The 15,354-nt window shown below is 37.0% G+C and overlaps 2 protein-coding genes across 3 annotated transcripts; one reads left to right on the top strand and one right to left on the bottom strand.

The window, feature by feature from the left end:
• Positions 1-2,486: 2,486 nt before the first annotated feature.
• Positions 2,487-6,288, bottom strand: mb (myoglobin). Of its 2 annotated transcripts, none has more exons than XM_051895325.1 (4): positions 6,132-6,288; positions 4,450-4,535; positions 4,156-4,375; positions 2,487-3,133 (listed from the first exon to the last, which is right to left on the bottom strand). In XM_051895325.1, exons 2-4 carry the CDS (start codon positions 4,530-4,532, stop codon positions 2,993-2,995), a joined length of 444 nt encoding a protein of 147 aa, XP_051751285.1. In that variant the 5' UTR covers positions 4,533-4,535; positions 6,132-6,288; the 3' UTR covers positions 2,487-2,992. The 2 variants fall into 2 exon arrangements, with proteins under 2 accessions (XP_051751285.1, XP_051751297.1); XM_051895337.1 differs by having other exon boundaries at positions 4,450-4,560; positions 6,132-6,230.
• Positions 6,289-7,709: 1,421 nt separating this feature from the next.
• On the top strand, positions 7,710-14,504 carry rab1aa (RAB1A, member RAS oncogene family a). The gene is made up of 6 exons (XM_051895309.1): positions 7,710-7,932; positions 8,849-8,921; positions 9,753-9,848; positions 11,705-11,800; positions 11,907-12,038; positions 13,236-14,504. The coding sequence occupies exons 1-6, from the start codon at positions 7,919-7,921 to the stop codon at positions 13,431-13,433; spliced, it is 609 nt and encodes a 202-aa protein (XP_051751269.1). The 5' UTR covers positions 7,710-7,918; the 3' UTR covers positions 13,434-14,504.
• Positions 14,505-15,354: the final 850 nt, after the last annotated feature.

The raw sequence follows: 15,354 nt of genomic DNA, 5'->3' as shown, positions 1-15,354 counted from the left end.
GTCACGCGAGAATGTTACAAAGAGGACATTTGGGAAGTTAACAGAACGTCCTATAGTAATAGTCCCCTAAACATTCCCAGAACGTCCTGAATGTTCCCTGAAGGTCCACCAAATAACATCCCCCAACCCTTAAAAGAACTCCACATCGTGACCGTCTCGGAACGTACTGGGAACGTTACTAGACAACGTCCTTACCAGTGGGGACGTTCTGAGAATGTTCTGGGAACGTAAAATTTCGGGGAAACCGCTTTCGTACACCGCATCAACAAAGTTGAGGCGTGATGCCAAAATGACTCTGAGGCTGTATCTCTGCAATGCTTTGACATATTGACACCAAACTTTGCGAGTGTCATTGTCACCTCACTCTGACTATACCACATCAATTTGGTCACAGCGCCACCTATTGGTAAGAAAAAATAAACCATTAAATCATATTACTAGTGTCTGCATTTATGATTATTCAGCCATTTTGCCTAAAATTATCGTAATATGTCTTTAATTGTTCATTGTTGCAGTTGGTCTGATGCTCCAAGCCAAGCTGGCATGACTTATCACGCTTTCTTTGTGCTTAGCCTCTTAACTGCTGCTTGCAGCTATATTTGTTGTTATTTGAAAGTGATGTGACATGTAGCCAACTGTGGTGTCCCATACTCTGAATTTGTGCTCTGCATTTCACCCATCCAAGTGCACACACACACCGTGAACACACACCCGGAGCAGTGGGCAGCCATTTTTGCGATTGGGGGTTCGGTGCCTTGCCCAAGGACACCTCAGTTGTGAGGTATTAAGAGTGGAAGAGAGCGCTGTTCATTCACTCCCCCCACCTACATTTCCTTCCGGTACTGAGACTCAAACCCACAACCTTATGCTGAGTACACACTAAAAGATTTTTAAAATCTTATAAATGTGAGAGACCACAAACATGAGGACAAAAAAATCCTAGATTTAACCGTTTTGCTCCTATAGTGTGTGGTGTGCCGTGATGTGACAGCACACAAACAGATTTTCAACCAACTGTAAACACGAGAAATCTCGCAAAATCTCTCGAGACTTCAGAATAAACACGGCGGGCGATAGGTTCAAGGTTCAGGAAGAAATTGCGATGATAGTGTTTAAAATGATTTTGACAGGAAATTCACTGAGGAAAAAAAAGAAAAGGGTTTGGGTGAAGTCGTGGAGACTTTGTGCTGCGCCATGACTGCGTTTTTTATGCTTTTATGCTTCCATCTTCTGTCAGCTCGATTTCTGATTGGATATTGTTTCGTTTCACGTGATAATCTCCAAAGCGTGCGCACATTTGTCCTCAGGGTTCCCCCCACACATCAGTTTGAATATTTACGATTCGCGATTGGGGCGGCTCCGACGTTCTTCCGAGCAGATTCAGTCACTCTTAACACACCTCACACCACAGGAAAATCTGAAAAGATAATCTGTAGAACCATCAAGATAATCAGGACTTTACCTTGGATTGTCGGAAGTGGAGAAATCGGCCCAAAATCAGCACGATAATCTTGTAGTGTGTACCCAGCATTAGGATTACAAGTCCAACTCTCAAACCATTAGGCCACAACTGCCCCCATTATTATTATAAACTTGTTTTTTATTATTATTAATTTCCACAGCCCCCTTGCACTCCCTGGACCCCAGTTTGAAAACCCTGCTCTAGAGGAGACACACAGGAGATTACTGAGCTCTTTTTCTATGAGAACCATCTGAGAAGCAAGAAATTTCTGCAGTCGTCTTCATTCAATCTCATTGCTATATAACTGAGATATTAAAGCTCAAACTAATGTACTTTATATGTCAGTCATGTCATATTCACATGGCTCTCTCGGACATGAGGTCAGCTCCCTGAACTCTCTGCCCTTGGCTACGTGTCGCCAGAAACAACTAAAGAAAGGGCAGAGAGGGAGACTGGAGAGATTGTGAGAGTGACTGTTGTCACGTCTAGTGTGACAACGAGTCAAACCCACCGGGAGAACTTCACACATGCTCAATACACATCTGTTGGCTTATCGGTAAAGTAAATGCAAATGGAAATCACTGCACAGGAAACCTCTGTGGCTACAGTCACGTCCACAAACGTCCTGGAATGAGATTTAGGAGGAATGGAAAACTGTGAGTGACCGTGTGCGTGTGAGTTGGAGCACGGCTGCAGATTGACCCGCAGTTTTCTGAGGATAAAGATTACTTAGAAAGACATAAAAACAAAAGGTTGAGATTTAGCAAACGCTCTTAACAAAACATAGGGGTCACAATGTCATAAATAAACTGCATTCCAGACGCAGATCGGGCCGAATGACTTTACCATGTGATTTACACACCAGATTAGAATAAAGCACCTGTCAAACGCACCATAAACACACGCACGCATAATCCTTGTGATGCTTATTAACCATGAAACAGCCCAACCTCAACCATATGGCAGCTATAATAATTCAAAAAAAAAATTTTTTTAATGCATGAATGACAAATATAGACACAAATCACTTTTTCAGCAGGTAAAAGCGATGTTTATTGATAAGTGTTGCATTACAAAAAGCAAAGTCTTGAATATGATTTATAATGCAGGTTATAATGAAGACAAAGCAGGTGCAGAGAAACTAAATAAGAGAAGCATCACTGGAATAAAATTTCCTTTTCAATGATAATTTTTTCCCCCAAATTAAAGATATTTTAATGTGCAATCACTTGCAATTCACATGAAGTTTAGACGTAATCTGAGGCTCCTCCTGAGACCCTAACACATCCAAAGTCACTGTATGATGACATTACTAGATCAGGTGACGTTCTAAACCCGACGTGATTGGCTCTGTTCATTCCAAAGCACATTTGCATACAATAACAAACACGGTTGCATGTGTTTTCTGGTTTTAAACATGATTTGATCTCTGGATAGTTTTTAATCTGATTAGCTGCACAGTAACTACTATTCACTAACGGCAACAACAAGCCAAGCGCTTTTTCTAGACCCCAGTTTTCTTGAGATCCTTTAACCGGCGAATCCGACCTCCTTGTAGTAACCGTCGATGTCGCCGATGACGACGTCCATCACTTTCCTCAGCGCGCTCTGACCGGCGGCGTCGAGACCGGCCTTTTCCGCCATCACCTTCACCAGGACTTCAGTGATCAGCTGTTGACAGAGATAGAGAGAGCACGGTTGGCGTTTCATCTCACGACAAACTATTTACGAGGGGATATGTGTGTGTGCTTCTAAGAATACACAAGATCCGAAAGCTGCAATGAAGTCAGAAGAACTTCACTCTTTCAAAATGAGTTCCTCCACATGCAGCGTTTTAAGGCATCGTGGATTGTATCCAAAAAAACTGATGTGTGCTGTTGTGTATTTTTAGTATGCTATTAAGATATTAGCTTGCTAACGTCATTGGCAAAATCTTCCATTTGAATTCAACTCAAGTACTATTATTTTCATATAATTAATGAACAGCAGTCAAAGTCAGTCACTTATCCTTATAATAGTTCAGCCAGCCACTATAATTTATATTTATATATATATATATATATATATATATAGTTAGGTTATAATTCAGTTAGTTGCTAGTTTCTGCTCCAAAATATCATTTTATTTTGTTTGTTTTGCAACAAAATATGTGTAAATTTTACCAAATGTATATTACCCAAAAAATACTATATATATATATAATATGTTATAAAATATATATAACATTTTTATTTTATATATATTATTTTATATAATTTATCATAATTTATCTTAAGTCTTTTTTCTTTCTACTTCATTTCATTTTAACAAATATTTAAAATATATTTATTAATTATTCATTTTTATTACATATATTTAATTATTTGTATTTAATATGAATTATCTAATTATAAAAAATAAATATTAGAGATACTAAATTTCTCCACCGATAGCCGGTTATTCAGAGTGATATCTGCCGATACCGATAGTTTAGGGTGTTCTGCCTTTTTATACCTTCTTTTAAATGAATAATTTCATTAGAATTAATAATTAATCATTATATTTTTAATTATTATATTTTGAAAGCAATGCAAATAAAAACTTTATTCTCTCCATTTCATCAGCTTGTTTCAGAGTAACTGGTATCAGTTATAAACAAGGTTTTGGAACTGAGCCCAAAAACGATGAATGTCAGTGAAAGTGTCCTGCGATACCCTGAAGTTGTTGAGGGCGATCTTGTGTGTTTTGGCGTGCGAGTTGGCCAACGGTTTGAGGATGGCAGCGTGATCCCCTTTGGCCTTCAGCAGCTCGCCCAGCTTCTTCAGCACGGTCGCGCCGTGGGCCGCCACTGCCGCGTTTCCCGCCAGATCAGACTGAGCGATGCCCACAAACTTTGGGAAGAGCTTCTGTGTGTCCGGATACTCCTTAAACAAACTGAAGAGAGAGAAAACATTAGCCAGACCCGGGCAGATCACGTTCAGCTCTGTCTCATCGAGTCGGGAACTGACCGGGTCAGAACCTCTCCTCCGTGGCCCGTGTAGTCGGCCTCCACGGCTCCCCAGCACTTCAGAACCAGCTCATGATCAGCCATCGTCTGCACAAGCCAGAAAAACACACACCTGTTATAAAATAACAATCCGACGTGCTTAAGTCAACATTTCAGGCGTTTGGAATTGCATTTGCATCATTAAGCAAGAGCCCATATTTAATGTGCCAGTCAGATGAGCATCACAATTTCTTCGGTTTACTTTAATCTTAAGGCATATTGTTTATGCATTAAACAAATGCAGCTCATCTGTTTTAATGACTTTTGTTTGCATGCACTAAACATGAAGGAGGTTTTCAGATGATACTGTGACCTCTACTTCTGACCTCTGAAGAACTCATGTCTGTTGGACATTCGCCTCTTAAAATAGGTTTATTTACACTCATGCACAGTTTGTCTGCATTTCGCTTGGCTAATTGTTTGCATTGATCAATGTAGTGTAATTGTTAATGTACAGCTGAACGCCTGCAGTGATGTTCACTAAACTGCTCTCAAGTGTTTTTCCAGCGTCAAGCTCCGTTGATCCGGAGCACTCTGGTGACCTTGAGGACTCACAGTTAACCTAAAGGCTCCGTAGATCCCATCATCTCTGCGGCGAAGTTTATAGGCTAATAAATCAGCTTTTTTACTACTTTATTTCTTTTTTTCTCAAGCAAATTCTGCACTTTTAAATCCAATTTGGACTTTTTTTGTGCATGTTTTTCCTTCCATCACTGAAGTTTTCCCTTCGGAAAATAAAAACTTACTTAACTTTTACTTTTAAGTTTAATTTATTTTGTTTTTTACTTTCCCAACAAATTCTGTCACAAACTATAATTTTACTTTTAAGTTTAGTTTTATCTTTTTCATTTTAAGTTTTGTTTTACTATTTTACCCTGTCTCAGTTCATTCTGCTTAAAAACTACAATTTAACTTTTAAGTTTAACTTAAATTTACCGTTCTCAAACTAATTATTTTTAATTCAATTTGGACTTTTATGTGTGTGTTTTTTTTTTTTTTTTTACTTTCATCACAAACGTCTTCCTTTTTGTAAAATAGAAACTTCAGCAGTGAAAATTTACTTAATTTTTACTTCTAATTTTTTATTTTTTACAACTTTTCACGTTCTCAGAAAATTCTGTCACAAACTATAATTTTACTTTTAATTTTAAGTTTAATTTTAATCAATGAATTGTGCTTAAAAACTACAATTTAAATTTTAAGTTGTCAAACAAAATCTGCACTTTTTAATTCAATTTCAGCTTTTCGCCCCTTTGTAAAAAAGTCTGCAGTGAAATATAATTTTTAATATTTTTATTTTGTAAATTTACCAGTTTTCACTTTCTCAACAAATTCTGTAACACTATATTTTTACTTTTGAGTTTAATTTTAAGTTTTATTTTACTATTTTACCTTGCCTTAATGAGTTCTTAAAACCTACAACATTTAAGCTTTTAATTTCAACTTTTTAAATTATAGTTTACCCTTCTCAATCAAATTCCACTACAAAACAATAATAAAAAGCAGTAGTATTATTTTAAATATCAATGCAGAACTAGTAGACTTTTCTATACACACATTTTATGTGTTCGAATAATGACAAATGCAGTCATTTGCATCCTAACTTTTGCACAAAGCATTAGAAAGTCCAGTCAAGCTCCTTACCGATATCAGCGTCCTCTCTGAAGAGTGTGTGACTGGTTGTGGGTTTGGAAATCTCCCCAAATAAACTCAGATTATCAGTTTTGCCCCACATTCAACTTTTATACTGCGTCTTTGTGACATCACCACCCCTCACCTGTCAATCACACTGTCCCTCTCCTTGTCTTGAAATGTTAACCACACCCCTCTATTTGCCCCACCAGAAAATACACACACACACGCACTCACTCACTCACTCACACTCACTCACTCACTCACTCACACTCACACACACACACACACACACACACACACACAGGCTCTGCAACAGAAGCCATTTGAGATGCTCCGATTTCATCGCTGTATTACTCCACAAGCCCCAAACACCAGAACACACATATACTCACCTGTACAACACACTATAGTCACTTAAAAAAGTCATTTTAGGTTCATTTTCCATTAGTACTTAGACAGCATCACCATCACTCATGAGCTCATGTAGTGGAAGAGCAGATGAGATGTCTGAGTTTGATTGCTTTATAGGTGTGTTTGGCTCAGGAAAAACAAGACAATGACCGACACGTGTGCAAACAAACACAGGAAAACAGCACTTAACCTCAAGCTTTTTATACAAAAAATCTGAACAATAAAAACAGCACAGCCCCATAGTTCTACTGTCATTTTCCATATCTGTCCCAGCACTCAATGCAGTCACCAGACAGGTGTATTAATAGCATTTGTGTGTGTGTGTGTGTGTATTTGGATAAGGGAAAAGCCTTTCCCCTCCATTCAGACCGGTTCAAAGACAGGTCAAGATCAGCAGACACTGCCAAACTACCAAAACCTGGTAGAAATGACGAGTTAAAGATATTGGCATTACCTCTGAACTTCAGACCCTTCCATGAGATAAAGATTGTTAAATTGTTGTGGTGAAATCGCCAAAAGCAAAACAGAGAAAGAATATGTGCTCCAATAGCCTATAAGAAAATCTTTGGCAACTCACACAGACCTTTTAATAGTCTGAGGGTTTAGGGAGATTTAATGATGACCCGTGTGTTTCACTGGCACACAGACAGACTGACCCACTCAATGACACCGGACAACATTATTTCAGACTGGATTATAGCGCCATCTGGAGGAAAAAAAATGTTGATGTGCTTCACAGGACGTCCGGCGGAGCTTCAGTTTGTAAATGATGCACCTACTACAAGAATGGCTTTTGGTCGATTTAAAGTTTAAAAATATGGGCGGAAATTGTTGCGTAAGAAACGCAGTCTAGTTTTATGTACGTAAATACTGGGCAGGTCAACCCAAAAAACGCCTTTGAAACCAAAACAAAAAATGTTTAAATAAACTTTTTCGTTTTCTGGCATAATAAAAGTCGTTTGTGAAAGCTCCAAAAACATTCATCTATAATAAGCGATGTATAATAAAATATTTTCGCCAAAACTATTTCCAGAAATATAACATATGAATAATAAATTATGATACTTTCAAAATGTCATTTATATCTATAAATAATTATATAATAATAAGCATGTGTTATTAGTAATTTATTTGTCAGGACTTTTATTTTGGCGGGTTGTACAGCGAAAGTGACGGAACATCGTCTCTCTTGTTGTTCAAGCTTCACTGTCGAGTGGCCATTTTTATGTGTGTCCGGATCCCGGTTCTGCTCATTTCTCTCCTAAAACCGCTTTTAACACCGAACAAAAACGGGTATCACCGGCAAACGAGTCTCGACCATTAATTACACTCATCGTGAGGAAGAAAACGACAGATAAAGCGGAAGTTTTCGTCTGCTGTCCATCATGAATCCCGAATAGTAAGTTTGTGTAAAGAAAAAAAGCGCTGATGACACATCAAACACATGAGCGCGCACTCATCTCCTGCTTTATTAACATTCACAGAAATTGCAGTGTTAACAAAACAAAACATTAAATTAAACTAAACGTTTACTTTATATATCAGGATTAATTTATTATTATTTATCACAACTATGCTGTTCTTGTTTAACCGGATCAAACAACTGGTATCGTTTCGATTTGATTTAAAAATGGTTATAAATAAATTTGTTTATAGAGATATGTTTTTCTATGTGTAGTAATGATGATATATAACATAACTGTCAGGCTGTTTCTTGAGCTCTGACACGCTCAACTGCCACGTCGTTATTAAACCGATAAGTTAAAATGAAACTGAAGAAATGATTTACACAGTTACACATCTGATCATGTTTATAAGGAGCTAAAATCATCCTCAGGCTGATTAAACTGTTTTATAGAGTGGATCTTATACTGTGATGTTGAAATGTGATCTTGGGCCTGAACTTACTGACAGTGTGACAGTTGTGTTTTAGGGGCTGTTGGGTAATTAAATCACCTGTTACCACAGCACTCTTTCAAAGTTTGTGGTTTTACCATGGTACAGTGATGGTGATACCATGCTACTTAAGGATGTGAATCTGGAAACCTTTCAAGAACATGTCCAGATCTAAACCAGAAGAAAAGAAAACAAATTTTGCATTATTTTTGCAAATTTGATTATTTTGGGGTGACGTATGACCCTGAGATGTGGTATTCCAACGTTTCTCTCCATTATTTCCCTTCTGTACCGTTGAGACATGATGACACGCGCACGTGTTGCGTAACGTAGTTCCCAGTTCCACGTCACAGATGACAGCCGGCCAGGAGTGTCAGCGATTACTGATAGATGTTATTGTCCTCTGTTTTCTCTCTCAGTGATTACCTGTTCAAACTCCTACTGATCGGAGACTCGGGCGTTGGGAAGTCCTGCCTTCTGCTGCGTTTTGCTGTAAGTTATTAGATACTGCTCACACTCACACGGGTCAGATAGTGGCTCTTATTGCACAGGTGATTTGACTGTCAAAGAGCTTTATGCGAAAGGTGAAGGGTGTCATTTCTTCAGCCTGACTGGGTCGGGAGGGGCGGCACTACCTGTTTACCTGGTTGCATGAAAGCGGTTATTAATTTTGCAACTCTATTCAATAGCTATGTTTCGATCCACCTATTTTTATGCGCATTTTGGGATAAAACGCTGGATGGAAACACCAAGATGCGCATAAATTATAAAAATGCATGTAAAATTTTTTTGATCTGCTAAAAAGACATGCGATGGAAACACATTTACTGAATAAATCCCTCGATTCGCAACAAAAAAAACTCATGTGGCTTTGCCTCAACAAGAGGCTGTGATTGAATAACTGGACTAACCAGCGGACCAATCGCATCACAGCATCTCAGATGTTGGTTTGGTGATTCTGAGTCATCAGAATGATTTGGTTTAATTCCCTCCAGAAGCATCTCACATGATTGTGTTCACAAACAACAGCATCCAAACGCAAGAGAACACGACAGCGTTTATTGTGTTTCATCTGTCGCAACTCATTCTTGATGGAGGAAAAAAGCCACAGTTTCTTCCCAGATTGCAGCAACTTCCATTTTTATTACTGATATTTTGCGCCAATTTCCCAGAGGTGATTTTGTTCTCTTGAACGCATGGGATTGAAACCCTTTGCAAATGTTTAATGTGATATTCCAAGTTAATTTCACAACTTTGGATGTGAACGTGTGAAATTACTGCATTTTTAAGAAGACTATAAATGTTGTGTGTTCTTTCCCTCAGGACGACACGTACACAGAGAGCTACATCAGCACCATCGGAGTGGACTTCAAAATCCGGACGATAGAGCTTGATGGAAAGACCATCAAACTACAGATCGTAAGTGCTCACTTCAATGACTAACACAGTACAGCGCAAACTAGTGTTGTCACGATACTGGAACAATACGATACCTTGAAAAATATCAATATTCGATACCACGGGGAAAACTGCCATATATACCGCCATACAGGTAGTTTGTTATTAGCTCATAATTTTTTGATGATTTGGGTCATTTTGTTTCAATAGCTTACACACAAAACAGGGAGGCTTTTTTAGAAATAATTTAACTACATTTACAAAAAAAGACAAGTAAACAGTCAGTAATAAAGTAAGAACAAATGAAACAAATTGCAAACAATAGCACAAATAAATACAATAGAATAAAGAGACAAATTAAACATTTTTTCAGGTGGGTCTAACAGTAGTATTCAACTAAGAAGTACTTCAGAAATTAAAGTAATCAAAAATAACACTGGATAGTTTTCATTGTAAGAATTAAATACAGAATAATGCTTACAATTAAAGTTACAAAAGTTATTCAGTCAAGAGCAGCGAATGATTTTCTCTTTGTGTTTTGTTTTTTGATTAAAGGATTAGTTCTCTTTCAAAAATTAGCCCAAGATTTACTCCCCCTCAAGCCATCCTAGGTGTATATGACTTTATTCTTTCTGATGAACACAATCAGAGAAATATGAATAAATATCCTGACGCATCCAAGCTTTATAATGCAGTGAGCGAGGATAAACAAGTGTGAGCTGAAGAAAGTGTCTTCATCCACATCCATCCATCATACATGTACTCCCCACGGCTCCGGGGGGTTAATAAAGGCCTTCATTTTACTTCATAACTTGTTAAATATGGATATTTTTCTTACACAAACGCATCGCTTCACTTCAGAAGGTCTTTATTAACCCCCCAGAGCCGTGTCGAACACATATTTATGATGGATGGAGGCACTTTCTTCAGCTTCATACTCGTTGGTCCCATTCACTGCCATTATAAAGCTCGAATGTGTCAGGATATTTATTAATATAACTCTGATTGTGTTCATCAGAAAGAAGAAAGTCATATACACCTTGGATGGCTTGAGGGTGAGTAAAGCTTGGGGTAATTTTCATTTGAAAGTGAACTAATCCTTAAAGCGCAGTAAGCTATGAAAAAGAACTTAATTTGGTTCTCGCAAGCTGTTTGATAGGCAGCTTGATGAAAGCGTGGTGCGCGTGCTTTTGGTCCGAGCGCGAAACTTGTGGGAATTAGTAAAGTCATGCACAAATATAAACACTATTCAACTGTAGTGAATGAGATGAGTCAGTAAGAGGAGGCGGGTGTGTGTCAGTTTGCCGTCAGAGAGAAAACACGCAGCTGGTATCGGTGTATCAATACTGCAGAAAAGGAGCATTTAAACAGTTTCAGATATTTCAGTATCGATACATATCGAAATATTGATAGTTTTGACAACACTATTGCAAACTCTTATAGTTACACAAGCTTTATTTCATGCATTTTTGCATTTCAAAATGTTTCAGTGTGCATTCATAAATTAATGCAAGTAGACGTCACATTATCAGCATTTTAGTTTTATTACTGCTGTAAGACACGTTAATTACACTACAATTAGACGTTTGACATGTTTTAATGTTTTTAAAAGAAGTCTCTTCTGTTCACCAAGGCTGCATTTATTTGATCAAAAATACAGTAAAAACAGTAATATTGTGAAATATTATTATAATTTAAAATAATTGTTTTTTATTTGAATATTTGTTAAAATGTAATTTATTCCTGTGATCAAAGCTGAATTTTCAGCATCATTACTCCAGTCTTCAGTGTCACATGATCTTTCAGAAATCATTCTGATATGCTGATTTGCTGCTCAAGAAACATTTTCTAACCGTGTGTGTTTGCTGTGTGAACAGTGGGACACAGCCGGTCAGGAGCGATTCCGCACCATCACGTCCAGCTACTACAGAGGAGCTCACGGGATCATCGTTGTTTACGATGTCACAGATCAGGTGACCAAACATTCCATTAGTACGGCCATTCCGTGCTGAGGCTGAAGCGTTTCTGTCATGTGTCAGTGCTGCTGCTGTTTGGTCTTAATGTGATGTGTTTCCTCAGGAGTCCTTCAGTAACGTCAAACAGTGGCTTCAGGAGATCGATCGCTACGCTAGTGAAAACGTCAACAAACTCCTGGTGGGAAACAAGTGTGATCTGACCACTAAGAAACTTGTGGAATACACAGCAGCTAAGGTACAGGATCTGTCCGGTGAACAGAGCACTACATTCACCAGAATCACAACTTACGACACGACTGGCTGCATGATCTCTACTGCCCACAAATCACACCTGTCCTGGTTGCAGCCCGAAAAAGACTGGCTAATTAATCATTTAAATAGTTAACAGTTATTTACATTATTATTTATTATTAAATAAATAATAATTTATAAATTAAGCATTTTACGTATGCCAACGATTTTTCCTGTTGGCAGCTCAAAAGACTGGGTGATTAATTAACAATTAATTAAAAAAATATATATATATTAATAAGTAATTAATTATTTCTGTATTTCTATATATATATATATATATATATATATATGTGTGTGTGTGTGTGTTTTTACTTTTTCCTGTTTGCAGCCCATTAATAATTAAAATAAGTTATTATTTTTTTTAATATTAAATGATTATACTTCCTTTATGTTGATTCTACACTTAAACATTTGTAAATATATTAGTTTATGATACACAGCCTATTAATGTAACAGAAAATGGCATAACATTTATTAATGACGTTTTTAATTTACGGTCATTAATAAATGTATTTATTTATTTATTTACTTTTCCTGTTTGCAGCCCAAAAGACTGGCTGATTAATAATTAAAATAAATGTAATTTTGTAAATTATTAATTATTATTAAATAATAATATTGAATTATTTATAAATATTTTATTAATCATAAACCTTTCCTGGTTGCAAACTGAAATTATTTAATCACTATTAATTATTGAATAATGAATAAATAATTGCAGTTTAGATGATTATTTTATTTATATAAAATACTTCTTTTTTTTTTTTTAAATATTAAATGATTATAGTTTTTAAAATATTAAATTAATATACTTCCTTTATGTTGATTCTACACTTAAACATTTGTAAATATATTAGTTTATTGTAAGTATTAATGTAGCAGATAGTGGCATAACATTTATTAATGACGTTTTTAATTTACGATCATATTAATATACACACACACACACACACATATAATATATATATATATATATATATACACACACACACACATTCTATAAATTTGAATATTTAAATAAATAAAAACATACATTCCCACAATTTTTTTTTTTTTTTTAATATTTAGATATTTATTTTTCATTTACTTCCTCGGTTTAAATAAGCACACGATTGATCTGTTGTTGCGTCTCTTCCAGGAGTTTGCGGACTCTCTCGGCATCCCGTTCCTCGAGACGAGTGCGAAAAGCTCCAGTAACGTGGAGCAGGCCTTCATGACCATGGCGGCTGAGATTAAGAAGAGAATGGGCCCCGGGGCCACCGCAGGAGGGCCCGACAAATCCAACGTCAAGATTCAGAGCACGCCGGTCAAGGCGTCCAGCGGAGGATGCTGCTGAGACCCGCTGCCTTCAAACACCCAACAACTCCATCAAGATGACAGTAACGTTACCTACCATACGCCACAGCTGAGTGAAAGAGAGAGAGAGTGAGTGAATGTGTGTGTGTGTGTGTGTGAGAGAGAATATTAATGAGACCCAGAGTAAGAAAGGATCAAATTAAACATTGCCTGATAATGAATCATGCATGCACGTCGCTGCATGACCAGACAAACACGTTTCCTAAATTCAGCGAGCGGCCCACAATCTGCTGGGCTAAACATCTCAAATTCTGCGCGCTCATTTAGACAAGCATCCAAAAGCACTTTTGGACGAAGAAGTCCCGTTTCCAAGGTTTTTAGAGGACCGCAACTAGATTTCGCTTTGAACTTCCTCTTCGGAACTTTGAAGGAAGCGGTGGACTGTGATGTCATAACTGACCTCTGAATAGTGGGTTCCGTTACTATGGCTCCCAGTGCGGTTGCTCTGGCGACCTCTCCTTCAACCGCTGCCTTCTCTCTGCGTTTGGTGGACCGTTGTTGTTTTTTTCAGATTTTTTTTTTTATTTGTGCTCTTCAGCATTTCAAGACAGCGGTCCTCTGAACGTGACGCTTGTTCAAACGCATTGTCATTATGTGCTAGTTGTTTGCCACCATTCTAACAGCATTATCATCCTGTGCAATTTTGTGTAATAATACTTTGGAAAACAAGAACCAAATCCTTGTAGTTTAAATGTCAATATGATGAATTGGTTCTTTCTCTTAATCAGTTTTGATGCTTACACGTATATTATTATGTATATTATCCTGTATATTGGACTCGACCTTTGTTTACTGACAGCACAACAGCAGCGTCACTGTCATAGAGATACAGATTTATGTATAAATGTATCTATATAAATGCTGATCCCACTGAGTGACTGATAAACAGGAAATGACATTGCGATAGTTAAAGCAACATTGCTTGTGTAATTTTTGTCTGTTTTGGGGGAGAAAATGGTCTTTTTCTCCTGTATTTCTGTTTTCTTTTATGTCACACAATGTTTAAATAAACTATGAAGGAGAAGTTTAATAAAAATGGTTTTAACTGGAATGTTCTGTAACATGTTTCATGTTTTCCGTGTGTGTGTGTGTGTGTGCAAGACTCAGTGTTACACAAACTAGCCAGTCTCGTTGTTTCCAGTGGGTGGCGCTGGTTGGAGATTGTGAGTCATCACTGTTGTTCACATGATCTAACAGACACTACTGGTTAGACACTTCTGTTCAAAAGTTTGGGTCAATAAGATTATTTCTTTGAAAGAAATTAATACTTTTATTCAGCAAGGATGCATTAAATTGATCAAAAATAACTGTAAAGACAATTTTACAAAAGATTTCTATTTTCTTCAAATAAATGCTGCTCTTTTGAACTTTATATTCATCAAAGAATCCAACAATGAAAACAGCATCAGTTTCCACAAAAATATGAAGCAGCAAAACTGTTTTCAGCATTGATAATAATCATAAATGTTTTTTGAGCATCAAATCATCATATTAGAATGATTTCTGAAGGATCATGTGACACTGAAGACTGGAGTAGAGATCATTGTGCATCACAGGAAAAAATGACATTTGAAATATTTTAGAATATAGAGCTGCATGATTCTGGATCATTTAATCACGTTTTTGGTTTTATTTAGCCTATAATCTAACAGTCACTTGTCGCCACCTACTGGTGTAATAATGTAATTGATACAATCATTATTTGAAGCATCGAGTTACTTTCAAAAGGTGATTTGCTCTATTTGCTCTAATCTACTGTAGACATGAGTGTTTATATCTGAACTATAAACTTCTATCCAGTACTTCTGAGATCATTTGAATTATTGTAGCACAGAAATAATGATACTGTGATGTTCAAAAGACTGTTTGTGAAGTTGTTTCAGATCTGAATGTTCGCTGTG

The sequence above is a fragment of the Ctenopharyngodon idella genome, chromosome 1 (genome assembly GCF_019924925.1).
Source record: "Ctenopharyngodon idella isolate HZGC_01 chromosome 1, HZGC01, whole genome shotgun sequence".
NCBI lineage: Eukaryota > Metazoa > Chordata > Actinopteri > Cypriniformes > Xenocyprididae > Ctenopharyngodon > Ctenopharyngodon idella.
The sequence above is the reverse complement of the archived record's forward strand: the minus strand, read 5'-3'. Positions and strand labels throughout refer to the sequence as shown.